General features: G+C 38.3%; 1 protein-coding gene across 7 annotated transcripts in view; it reads right to left on the bottom strand.

The window, feature by feature from the left end:
* The window catches only part of EPC1 (enhancer of polycomb homolog 1), a 110,795-nt gene that overhangs the window by 17,316 nt on the left and 79,469 nt on the right, over window positions 1–14,010 (bottom strand). For all 7 annotated transcript variants that reach the window (XR_010598216.1, XR_010598217.1, XM_065582891.1 and 4 more), the window contains 5 exons: window positions 10,046–10,205; window positions 8,089–8,265; window positions 7,912–8,001; window positions 7,676–7,824; window positions 4,515–4,867 (listed from right to left, as the gene is read on the bottom strand). Coding sequence is in view for 5 of the 7 variants with exons in the window: in XM_065582891.1 (XP_065438963.1) it covers window positions 4,515–4,867; window positions 7,676–7,824; window positions 7,912–8,001; window positions 8,089–8,265; window positions 10,046–10,205 (929 nt within the window). In the remaining 2 variants the exon portion in view is untranslated. The remainder of the gene's footprint in view (window positions 1–4,514; window positions 4,868–7,675; window positions 7,825–7,911; window positions 8,002–8,088; window positions 8,266–10,045; window positions 10,206–14,010) is intronic.

Here is a 14,010-nt window from a genome sequence, read left to right as displayed (position 1 = left end):
GCTCAGGGGGGAGGGATAGCTCAGTGGTTTGAGCATTGGCCTACTAAACACAGGGTTGTGAGTTCAATCCTTGAGGGGGCCTGAGATCTGGGGCAAAAATCAGTACTTAGTCCTGCTAGTGAAGGCAGGGGGCTGGACTCTATGACCTTTCAGGGTCCCTTCCAGTTCTATGAGATAGGTATATCTCTATATATTATTATTAAGTGCTGCCCACTTGTTAAGCCGGATGTATGGGCGGTGTGTCTGTCTCTCCTTAGCCTGGATTTGATGACGGCTTCATTATGACTCAATTTCTGACCCTCATGGGTTCAGGGGAAAGAGAGAGCAGCAGATGCTGAAGTTGGCAGAAATGTGAGCCTCAATAAGGAAGTACAGGCAACACTTACGTTTGTTGCTCACAGAAAAGGCGTACGGTCAGGAAACAGTTTTTGAATCCCAAGACCCTGGATATTATCCCAGACTTCTTGGGAGGAGGGGGGGGGGGGGGGGAAATGCTATTTAACTATCTGTGCTATACCATAAAAACTACTAAAAATTAACTATACATAATTCTTACAGGAATGACGCAGCAAAAAGGAGCTGAAGAGGAAACAGGAGATTCCTACTCCAATCATGCTGTGGTAAGAAGGAACTGGACAGGGATCAGCCTGCACTGCCCTTTATGCCCTTGATTGGGAGAATGAGGAGAGCTATAGTGCATGTATGGACCAACACACATTTCTTTCAAGAAATTCTGGAGTCAGGTGCATGGTGCACATATGTATCTCATGTGTGGAACACACACAGGGATCATCACTCAAAGAAGCATCGCCTTTTTTGAGGAACATTTGGAACTAGATGAGACAAACACTAGAAAAAGATACTACAGAAAATAATCCTACATTGGCATGAAAATAGACTGGATGATATATTAGGTCTTTTCAATCTCTAAACTTCTATGACACTATGTACCATTGGGTTAAAGATTGTTCTATCGTGGACAGGTGATTTAGCTTAGGACTCCTGATAAAATGATGAAGAATCATGTGGCTATAATCTCAATGAGTTGTATTAATGTTTACTCCCCTTTCTAGATTAAAAAAACCAACCTATTTGATTCGCGTACATCTGTGTCTATAAATCAGACTAGGTAAATCTTTACATGTATTATTCCTATGCCAGGCTAAAAGTTAACTGTTTCAGATAAAAATATTAATCTAAATTCCATACTGATTTTTAAGTATTGAATGTTTACTATAAAAGTAATTTACAACAATGAACACATTATTTGATAGTGTTAATACACTGAACACTTATTCACAGATTTAGTTTTTTCTAAACTTAAGGTATAGCCAACGTAATTAAAGTCTTTATCTAAAAGAGAAACTGTCTCATTTAGATTTTAAGAGTCAGCTCTACAATCTATTTAAAAAAGTAAATACAGCTGTTAACCTTGAACTCCAAATTTGTAACCAGTTCACTTGTGATCATTAAATAGGATCCAAAACCCATAAACATTCAATTTCTATTCACAGCCTACCTGCCAACAGTCCCTTTGTGTTTTATCCTAAGTAGCTAGAAACTTGCCTAGTATCTTTAGTGCAGTTCCTCCTCCTGGCATTAAACTTATACTGCATCTGCTCTTTCCTACTGCCCTGCTTCTCTTTCAGATCACTGTATCTGTGTCAGGCAACTGGAAGAACCACTAAAAGAAGAGAGAAGGCAGCCACCAGAAACCTCATATCAGAGGCTCTAACCCAGGGGTAGGCAACTTATGGCATGCGTGCTGAAGACGGCACACAAGCTGATTTTCAGTGGCACTCACGCTGCCCGGGTTCTGGCCACAGGTCCGGGGGGCTCTGCATTTTAATTTAAATTTTAAATGAAGCTTCTTAAACATTTTTAAAACCTTATTTACTTTACATACAACAATAGTTTAGTTATATATTATAGACTTATACAAAGAGACCGTCCAAAAACGTTAAAATGTATTACTGGCACCTGAAACCTTAAATTAGAGTGAATAAATGAAGACTCGGCACACCACTTCTGAAAGGTTGCCAACCCCTGCTCTAACCAGTAGTAATTTCAACCCCAATCCATCTTCCAGCAAGGGGTGGAGACGGTAAAAGAAGGAAATACCAGGACGACGGGCAGGGGTAAAACAGAAAGAACACTGGGACAGGGGAGAGAGAGAGAAAGAAAACACTAGAGGAGAAGGAAGTAGCCTGCTTTGCATGCACTCTTTGAAGATATTGCAAGGGGGGGGCCAGGATTAACAGAATGACAAGGTGTAGAATACATGTATGGGAGGCAGGAGGGAACATAAAAACAATGAAAGGCAGGATAAAACCTATTTTCTTGAGTAACATCCAAACTTTTGGAGTTCATCACTGGTTGTGTGTATTTCTGAAAATACTGGAAATAGGATTTTACATGTATTTTTTCAAAGTTATGCTGTTGGGTTGAAACAAACACCTATGATTAAATATGGCAAAGAATGGGATTTAGTAAAGTTTTTTTTCCTCTTAGTTTAACAGGATATTTTAAGAACAACCTGGAAACTGAGGCCCTGATGAATTAAAATTAAGAATATAAAAACAACATTCACTGGAATGTGTGCATGAGTGCCTGCCTTCCTCCCCACCAGCGATTGGGGAACTGTCCCAGGATAAAAAGTTTTAATATTGGCACTATACTATATAGTCTGCTGAATAGAATTTTTAGATAAGTGATCTCTAAATATTTCTTCATGACACATTTTGGTGGTTCTTTTAATACCTCTCCCAAAAAGATTCTGAGTGCTGTCTCTGTCCTACAGGGAGAAAAAAGCTTATGTATTTAATGATCAGCACTCTATGCTCATTGGTCATCTCCTAGCAATTGAAAATATAAAAAATCAGCATAGTTGCCTGACCATCTGTAGCCTTTGATGCAATTGACTGTGAGGTTTTGTTGACTTAGACAGGAGTGGATGGTATAGCCGGACTTGGAGATCCCAAATGATGATTTTAGGAGTAGTTACTATTTCACAGGGAGCATATTTCACAAGCTCATCAGCAACGCTTGGCTTTCTATGTTCTTTCAGATGCAGTTAGTACTGACTGATCAATAAAGCTAGTGAGCTAAACATATTGGATTTTAGTTATTTGAGTAACTGCCTCTTCTCCACATCTGCCATCTACTGCTGCAACAATCAACATCAGCAGCTAGGGAGCTTGCTAACAGTTTTCTGATTTAAAACATTAGGGGGCTGACGGTCAAACATTTACAGTGACTGGTCCTCAGTTCTGGAATTCATTTCCTACAGTAGTTCTATGGAGTTGGCCTTGCATCATGTCAGCAAACTAACCATTTCTCTGGCTTTTGCCCATGCATGGGGAAAAAAATATGCAAATATTTTTATTTCATTTTTTAAAGAAAAATGGTAATGTCTTGACTTTTAAAAAAAAAAATCTGTTGTATTACAATACTAGAATGCATATACACTTTAACATTTTATTAAATATAAAATCAACCTTTTGTCTTCCCGTAGATATCCAACAGGCAAGGTGGTAGAAAATTTGGAGTTTAAGGTTTTATGCTTTCTTAGGCAATCTTATTTTTTAATATGGTCATCTGTCTTTTTTATAAAAAAGAAGAACAGGAGTACTTGTGGCACCTTAGAGACTAACAAATTTATTAGAGCATAAGCTTTCGTGGACTACAGCCCACTTCTTCGGATGCATATAGAATGGAACATATATTGAGGAGATATATATACACACATACAGAGAGCATAAACAGGTGGGAGTTGTCTTACCAACTCTGAGAGGCCAATTAATTAAGAGAAAAAAAACTTTCGAAGTGATAATCAAGATAGCCCAGTACAGACAGTTTGATAAGAAGTGTGAGCATACTTACAAGGGGAGATAGAATCAATGTTTGTAATGGCTCAGCCATTCCCAGTCCTTATTCAAACCGGAGTTGATTGTGTCTAGTTTGCATATCAATTCTAGCTCAGCAGTCTCTCGTTGGAGTCTGTTTTTGAAGTTTTTCTGTTGTAATATAGCCACCCGCAGGTCTGTCACTGAATGACCAGACAGGTTAAAGTGTTCTCCCATTGGTTTTTGAGTATTTTGATTCCTGATGTCAGATTTGTGTCCATTAATTCTTTTGCGTAAATTTGTTAGTCTAAGGTTCCACAAGTACTCCTGTTCTTCTTTTTGCGGATAGAGACTAACACGGCTGCTACTCTGAAACCTGTCTTTTTTATATTAACTAACTAAAAACCCTGTACATAAGTGGACTTCACACATTTCTAAAAGTCAGAACTGCAACAAGTGCTGCCTTTGTACACGCATTTGAAATAAACTATTAAAATGTTCATGTTAAAAATGCTAACTGATTAGTTTTCAATATAATAAGTGGTAAAACAGATGATTCACTGCTATCATTAGAACAGATCACAAAGAACAAAATGGATAAAATTCTAATTTTGATTCTCTGAGTCAAGTTTAACATTTCTAGAAAAAAGTTTGTCAAAATAAACATACCAAAGTGTGCTGAACCACTGCTACTTTTACTTTGTATAGAGGTACTGCATGTCTGGGTCCCAGGTTGTGCTGTGCCTGTTCGATTTATACCCCTGTATAATTTCCTACAGGAGAGTTCATCATTGTCACTGTCATGTAGAGATGGTGTCCGAGGCCTAAAATGCCGCCATCTACATGATTTGATATTGACTAGTATCTGACTGAGGTCTTTAGAGAAAGATTTGTCCGAGGTATTTGTTTCTGAGGTATTGGCAACTTGACTGATTGAAGAGTGTTGCGTTGAGGAAAGCATTTCCAAATCCAGCTGGCGAAACGTACTGTTGTAGTCTGAATGCGCTCTGTCCAGTAGCACCCTAAAATGGAAGTGCAAAAAACTTAGCAGACAATATGAAGCCAAAAACAGAAAGGTCACCACACACCAGTTTCTCATAGCAGGAATTCCTTTAGAATGAACAAAACTCAAAATATCATGAAATACAGTAACATAGGATTTAAGTATGTGGCTGTAAGTGGTGTTTAATTATTTTTAATAAACTGGAACTTGTCATGTCAACGTTTCCGAATTTATTATGAGCCATCTAACAAATAGCAAGGCACTCATATTTTTGATATTTTGCACTACAACTTGGTAGAATCTTATTGAATATTAAATTTGCAAAGTATCAGGTAGGTGAGGAGAAGATAAAAATTGTTAACTTTTAATCCATAAATCCTAACTAAGCAGCAAAATGCGTCTCCAAAGGGCCAAAAAGTAAGCCAATTCCTCTCCGAGCTGCTGAATACACCAGTTCCACACACAGAAGTGACCCAACCCAGCCTCCCCAACCACTGAATATGCCCACAACTATATCCCCAAGAAGTGCTGAAGCTGTCACACTCTACCTATCTAACCTTCTGACAAAACCCTTAAGGGGCATCCAGATCCTTCCCTGATCTGTTGAAATTAAATTAGAAGATGCTGAAATTCACAGATTCCATGACAGTGTGATTTAGATGCTACCGTTACCCAGAAAACAGAATTTAGGGTGCCTCCAGAATATAGCTGATCTGTTCTCATTAGGTATGGGCCTCCAGGGTAACTAAGGGAAATAGCTTGGGCTTGCCAGTGGTTCCCTGTTTCAGAAACTCTGTAGAACAGCTCAGACCTGTTAACCCCAGAGGAAACAGATACAGCCTTCTGATGAAGACTGACACAAACAAGCAGTATTCTTTTCAAAACACAGCACCTCTTTATTGGTGCAACTATTAAGAATCCCTAATACAATAACAAACTAAGAATCCCCTTATTGATGTTATAAAATACAAATCCTTTATAAGCTAAAAAGCACCCCAAACCATGTTGTCTAACAGTTTGAGATGATCCTGAGTGATGTGCCTTGCTTCAGAGAGTTAGTCATCCACAGGTCGCTGAGAGCAGTTCTTAGATCAGTGACTCTCAAACTTTTGTACTGGTGACCCCTTTCACATAGCAAACCTCTGAGTGCGACCCCCCCTTATAAATTAAAATAACTTTTAAATATATTTAACACCATTATAAATGCTGGAGGCAAAGCAGGGTTTGGGGTGGAGGTTGACAGCTCGTGACCCCCCATGTAATAACCTTGCGACCCCCCGAGGGGTCCCAACTCCCAGTTTGAGAACCCCCGTCTTAGATGTTCTTTAAATCTTACATATACAATTTCCTTTTACAATTAACATACATTCATACATCTTTATTAGCACCCCCCCCACACACACTAAACTATAATTATCTGACAGACTTACTATGCTGTACTGTCTCCTGTGCACTCTGTCTCTTCTCCCTTTGCTCCAGGGACAGGACGCCTTCTGATGCTGTTCTTAAGAGCTAAGAAGAGAGCACTCTCTAAACTATCCCACTCAAATACTGCTTCTGCCCACTGACACACTGACCTTTATACAGTTCTGTCGGAACTTTCTAGACCCTCTGTTATTATCCTTCTGGTCAGATCTTTCTTGGATACATGCCAACTGCCAACATTCTAAACTGTCAGTTCTGTTTTTAGCTTGCAACCCTTATTTACCTCCCAGTCATATGATCAGTGCTAAAAATAGCAGCAATTTACCACCTTTTCCTGCCAATTCTATATTTAGTGCTCTGAGACCTGCAGCTTCCATCTAATGGTGGAATGACTCTTGCTTATTTAAAATGGAAGCCAGGGATTTGGGGACTTTAAGATGGAATTTCTCTGGTATCACTACCATAGCCATTCAGGTGCTTCCATAGCAATAAGTTAATATTGTATAAATCTGAAAGCTAAGTGAAGATATTTGTTTTCTTGATTGATTTAACTATGACCTGATCAACTTACTTTAAAAAACTCATTTATAGAAAGCGTAAAATATATTTAAACATGTATAGTCTTTAATTAGATATGGTAAAAACATAACACCTATATAAAGAAAAAGTAATACAGAAATGCTTCTAGACCAAGATTTTCAGAAGTAGATGCCTGAAGTAATGTTCCTTAGAGTCCATATTTACCCACCTAAGTGAATGTCCTGAGTATCTACCATTAACTCATTGGAAGCTGCTTTGGTACACAGCACTTTTGAAAGATCAAGTACTTAAACATGAACTTAGCTTAAGTGATTTGCTGTATCTAGGCCTTATTTGGGAGCATAACATTGAACTCCCATTTTTTGGAAGTCTCAGTCTTAAAAATTACCATGCTAGACAATCACAAAACTGTCTGCAGATTTCAGGATTACAAGTAACATGTTAGCTCATCAGCAGCAATCATACATAGCTAAATGTTACAGGTATGTCAGACTGAACTTTCAGGACTTCAGTGTTTCTCAAGTAGAGGATGGTCTTTGGGTTCTGGGAGAGGGGAAACCCATTTTTAAAATCTACCATTCATCAACAAATAATTTTTATACTACAACCTCTAACCTCAGCTCTGGAGCGGCAAAAGCCTTTCCCAATATCAACAATAATGGTCTATAAACAAAGAAGTAAACAGTGTCAGGATGGCTTTTACAGTGGAACAAACCAAAAGATAAAAACCAACATCAGTAAGTGAAAGGATTCCGTATGTACTATCTTTCAGGGTGCCACTGTCTTTCATTTTCACTTTTGCCCTTGTGTCAATTTTAAAATTATCCATAACTTTTTATAGCAATAATTAAGTGCAGCTTACCTTCCGCCACGTCCAACCCGTCTTCGTGCAAACCCAATACACCTTTGGGGTACAGTGAGCGTGGTTAAGCAGTATCTATAGCGGACATCTCCTAATCTTCCGTCTTTAGGACTACTCCATGGCCAGTTGCCAGTTTGGTCTAAATGAGGCTTAAAAGAATTTTAGAGAACAATTAAAAATAAGATTTATTCTATAATGATACTCAGTCTTATAGTTTGTAGAGAAGTCTCACTTACAGCATAGTACTGACAACCTGCTTTCCTTCGGAAAGCAAAAGGACCATCAGGATCATTTTCTTCCTCAGCTTCGGAGGAACCAGACATAACCTTTGAAAACACAACGGGAGCTGGTAAGTTCATGAGACAGATTTCTACTGCTCTTAGAAAAGAAGCAATGAACTGTAGAGATCATACTTGGGAAAGAGGTTCTTCATCTGAGCTGGGGAAATCATACTGATTCAGATCTTTAGCATTAAAGACTGGTAGTGCAGCAGGACTTGTCTGTTGAGGAGTAGCAGCAGCAGATGAAGGTAAGACTTTGGGCTTCTTCTCATATTTCCTTTTGGGTCTTATAACATCAGCTTTCTCTTGCTGCAAGAAAATAAAAGCTTAATTCACTCAGTTTAACCAACTTGTGATCATACTAAATAGCGGATTTTCAAAAGTCTAGTGCAAATGTGCTCAAAACTGGACTGAATTAACAGCAACACAAAGCATTTAATCAAAATTCAGATTTCTGGGCTTTAACAGCAAAGTGTTCTAATTATTTTAAGAAGGAATTAAACACTGTTAGTTCAGAGACTATTCTGCGACATCCAGTTAAGACTAAATACTACTGTGGAACACCACATCAGAACTTGACATTATTCAAGACATGGTTAGATGGGCATCATCAACATGAACAAAGCATGAAGGCATCACTATGAACACTAGTTTTCATCTGCATTGAAAGTCCCTCCCCCTTTTTTTATTTAATAGGCATTTTTATACTACTGCCCAAAACAGTATAAAAATGACAGATAGGGAAAGGAAGTTAAACTATTCTTCTAAACCTAAAAGAAGTCTGAGCACTGTGTGACTTGAGACAAAGTTAAAAAACCCCAACCCATTTCTCAGATGCCACTGAAGAGTTTTTATTAAAGATTTCTCCTTTGGTTTAAAACAATTTACCCAACAGATCATTACATGGTGTAAACATGAATTTAACAGCATATTAAAATATGTCTTGACAGGAAGTACTCTAGTTGCCTCTTTCAAGCTTTGCAGTAGTGTTGTATACATGGGGAAAAGAGATTTTGGGAGCTAAAGTATATATACTTGCATATAATTGCCTAATTATGTAGTTCTATTTATCAGGTAAAGCAACATTTAGGAATTCAGCTGCTGCCATTAATAAATATTGTGCGCTAAAAACTTGAATTACAGCAGAAATTTACCATTCTGTAAAGCTCAGACTGATTAGAACCCAACTAGAGGCATTCATCCTTTTAAGGCAGATGAAAGAAATTCCATATGGGCTACTGGGTAAAGGCTCTTTCAGATAAGACTTTACATTAAAGCAGTACTGGTTTTTGGGGGAACCATGCCTGCCTACATCTGTATTCATTCAATACATAGCAGAATGGAACTCTGATTTTGATTTGAGTTTTTGGACATTACAGTAAATACCAGATAAAAATGCTAAATAAACTATTAATGCTTCTCTGGTTAATTGGAGAATTCAGCATCATTTGCTTTGTGTGTTTTATGTCTGCAGAAATTTACAGAGCAATAGCATTTTTAAAATTCCCCGCATTTAACACACATTACTGACTTTCTATTTTTATACACATACAAACTACTATGAGGTGTACTCCATTTGAAAACTGACGTCAATAATGAATTTATGAATATATCCTTCACCAAACTGTAGGTTTTAAGTTAGTTTTTACAGCTTACATCTTTAAAAAAGTATATTTTGCCAGTTTTGTAAAGGTAGTTCACAGGCAAAACAATATGAACAGCATCAGCTGAAAACAGGGACCTAAACAATTCCTGATATAATCTTGTTAGAGTCATAAAATACAAGGATGGATTATCCTGATGCAAGTTTGACATCGGCCTCTGCCAGTCCTGAGCCACTTGCTCTATACTTGCTTTGAACTTCATCATTTTGCTTTATTTCTTATGCAAGTAATCCTAACTTCAATAGAACTCTGACAATTTATACCAGCCGAGGATCTGCTAGTGTCCTTTAACGATAGGTCTTTCATTTTTTAGAAAAGGTTTTCCCTTCAAAAATAAGCATAATTTCTGGTATCATAGTCCAAAACCTTTTGTGTTCTGGTGACACAAGACCATGAATATTTGTTTATAAGTACTACTCCTTCACCTTGTTAACTTTGAATTCCTTCAGTTCCATAGCTTCTTGATGCTTAAATGGACTGCTATTTGTAACAGGAATGATGGGGATGGCATAGGTAGGTTTCATTGGCTGCCGCTGTGCCATAACCTCAGACATGATCTCTCCACTGTAGTCACCCAAATTATACCTGAAATTAAATTTTTTTTAAGTGCTAAATTGTCAAAAACGCTGAATATCTGCATACTATTTTTAGTTTCCACCAACAGCACATGACATAGTATAATTTAGATACATTACATAGTAGTTACAATTACAATACTACTCGCAGCTTTGGGCACCATTAAAAAGATGTATAGCTAAATCAGAAAGTCCTCAGAGGATGATAACTAACAAAGACAACATTTAGACAATATTATTTCAGGAGACAGATTAATATAATGGACTCTGCATTGCCTAAAGAAAAGTTGGCAAGGAACCAAATGATAGCTATCTGTAAGAACTTCAGAAAAGTTGTAGAAAATGAAGAAATAAAGGGTGGGGGTCAGAAGGGAAAAATAGAGAATTATTATTTTAGTAGGTGGGTATGTCACAAGTACTAATGACTTAAACTAAAACAAAAAAGTAGCAAGAAGTACCTTAAGCAAGGACAAGGTGCCTGAGCCATAATCTCGTATTACAAGCTTTTATCATGGCAGTAACAGTTGGTTCTCAAACGTCATTGCACCACAATTCCCTTTTGACAACAAAAATTACTACATGACCCCAGGAGGGGTGACTGAAGCCTGAGCCCACCCAAGCCCCATCGCCCCGGGCAGGGGGTCCAAAGCTGAAGCCCCATCGGCCCCATTAAAACGGGGTTGCGACCCACAGTTTGAGAACTGTTGTGCTATAGTATTCAGTGTTTTAAAAGAGTAAAACTTCTAGCTATACAGATATATTTCAGTTTCTGAAAGTGTCCATATAATTGGCTTAGAGTAAACATACATAAACTAAAGATCAATACTCCATGTCAGAAATCAACTAAAAAAAATCTCTACATATTGCAAAGATGATATCAGCTATCATGAGGTGGGAGGGGTGAGGTATGTCTGTTGGATAAAGTGTTGATAGGAGTGCTTGATTACATGCAAATAACTCCTACAGAACAAGTATCAGGGGGTAGCTGTGTTAGTCTGGATCTACAAAAACAACAAGGAGTCTGGTGGCACCATATCTGTTAGTCTTTAAGGTGCCACCAGACTCCTTGTTGTTTTCTTACAGAACAGTGCATTATATCACTGGAGAAGGCTGTCAGCCGTTTTGCCCAGGTGGATTTTGGATCAGATGTTAAAGTGGTTGGGATAAAGAGGATGGTGAAAAAGGAAAGAAGTAAAGCCTATAAATAATTTGTGATTCACTGCCACACCAAAAGTTTTTGGTCTGTGTCCCTGGCATAGCAATCACTCATGGAAAAGCTTAATTTCACTTAAGAAATTTAAGATACAATCAAAAGAATTCCAGGTTTCCAAAATGGGGAACTACACAAAAATGAGAAAGCTACTTAAATGGAAATTAAAAGAAACCGTCACAAGGAAGAAAGGCCTGCAGACTGCATGGAGACTATTTAAAAACATCATTAACAGAGACTCAAACTAAATGTATGCCCCAAATAAAAAAGAAAAATAGTAAAAGAACCAAAAAATGCCATCATGGCTAAAGTACAGAGTAAAAGAGGTACTCAGAGGCAAAAAGGCATCCTTTAAAAACTGGAAAGTAAGTTCTAGTGAGGAGAAAGAAGCATAAACTCTAGCAAGTCAGGCGTAAAAGTATAATAAGCCAGGCAAAGAAACAATTTGAAAAGGAACTAGCTAAAGATTAAAAAAAATGCTATTAGTTCTTGTAAGTACATCAGAAGCTGGAAGCCTGTCAGTCAGTGGGGCCACTGGATGATCAAGGAGTTGAAAGAACATGGAAGGAAACAAGGTTGTTGTGGAGAAGCTAAATGAATTCTTCACAGCGGTTTTCACTGCAGAGGATGGGGGCGAGATCCCCACATCAGAGCCATTCTTTTTAGGTGACAAATCTGAGGAACTGTCCCAGATTGAGGTGTCAAAAGAGTAGGTTTTGGAACAAACTGATATATTAAACAGTAATAAGTCACCAGGACCAGATGGGATTCACCCAAGAGTTCTGAAGGAAATCAAATGTGAAACTGCAGAACTACTAACTGTGGTATGTAACCTACTGCTGAAGTCAGCCTCTGTACCAGATGACTGAGGGGTAGCCAATGTAACACCAATATTTCAAAAAGGCTTCAGGGGCAATCCTAGCAATTTTAGGCTTGTAAGCCTAAATTCAGTACAAAGCAAATTGGTTGAAACTATAGAGAACAGAATTATCAGACACAGATAAACAGGATATGCTAGGGAAGAGTCAACCCAGGTTTGTAAAGGGAAATCATGCCTCAATCAATCTATTAGAGTTTTTTGAGATATGAACAAGCATGTGGACAAGGGTGATCCAGTCAATACAGTGTACTTGGACTTTCAGAAAACCTTTGACAAGGTCCCGCCCCAAGATGCTTTGAAGTAAATTAAGCAGTAATAGGATAAGAGGGAAGGTCAGTAACTGGTTAAAAGACAGAAAACAAAGGGGTAGGAATAAATAGTCAGTTTTCACAATGGAGAGGTAATATCCGTGTCCCCCCAAGGATCTGACTGGATCCTTGCTGATTAACATATTCATACATTATCTGAAAAACGGGGAAACACAGAGAGGTGGCAAAATTTGCCAACAATACAAAATTACTCAAGATAGTGGAGTCCAAAGCTGACTGCAAAGAGCTACAAAGGGATCTGACTAAACTGGGTGACAAAATATCAACATGAAATTTCATCTGTCAAATGCAAAGTAATGCTGATTGGAATTACTGTTTCCAACTATACATGCAAAATGATGGGGTCTAAATTAGCTGTTACCACTCAGAGAGATCTTGGGAATCATTGTGGATAATTCCCTGAAAACATTTGCTCAATGTGCAATGGCAGTCAAAAAAGCTAAAAGTGTTAGGAACCATTTGGAAAGGAATAGATAATAAAATAGAAAATATCAATATCACTATGCAAGTCTGAGGTATGCCAACACCTTGAATACTGCATGCGGTTCTGGTTGCCCTATCTCAGGGTTTCTCAAACTTTTGTATTGGTGCCCTTTCATACAGCAAACCTAGGAGTGTGACCCTCCCTTATAAATTAAAAACACTTTTTTTGTATTTAACACTTATAAATGCTGGAGGCAAAGCGGGATTTGGGGGTGGAGGCTGACAGCTTGCAATCCTCCATGCAATAACCTTGTGACCCTCTGAAGAGTCACGACCCCCAGTTTGAGAACCCCTGCCCTATCTCAAGAGAGATATTAGAACTGGTACAGAGAAAGACAACAAAAATGATTAGGGGGTATTAAACAGCTTCCATATGAAGAGAAATTAAAAAGACTGGAACTGTTCAGGTTAGAAAAGAGATGACTAAGGGGAGATACGATAGAAGTCTCTCCATACCAGCCATGATTTTAGAAAGGCAATAAGGAAGAGTTATTCACATAACACAAGAACTAGGTGTCACCCAGTGAAATTAATAGGCAGCAGGTTTAAAGCAAACATAAGGAAGTACTTCTTCGCAACGCAGAGTCAACCTGTGGAACTTGTTACCACTGGTTGTTGTGAAGGCCAAAAGTATAACTGGTACAGAAAACAGTTAGGTAAGTTCATGGAAGATAGCCATTGATGGACCTATTAGCCAAGATGGTCAAGGAGGCAATCACATGATCCAGGTGTCCCTAAACCTCCCAACTGCCAGAAACTGACTGGATGACTGGGAATGGATCACTGGAAATTGCCCTGTTCTGTTCATTCCTTCTGAAGCATCTAGCTCTGGTCACTGTCAGAAGACAGAATACTGGGCCATATGGACAACCAAGCGTCTGACCCAACAAGGCCATTCTTATGTTCTTAATAA

Source organism: Chrysemys picta, chromosome 2 (genome assembly GCF_011386835.1).
Source record: "Chrysemys picta bellii isolate R12L10 chromosome 2, ASM1138683v2, whole genome shotgun sequence".
NCBI classification, from domain to species: domain Eukaryota; kingdom Metazoa; phylum Chordata; order Testudines; family Emydidae; genus Chrysemys; species Chrysemys picta.
Note: the sequence above shows the minus strand (reverse complement) of the source record. Positions and strands in the feature narration are given on the sequence as shown.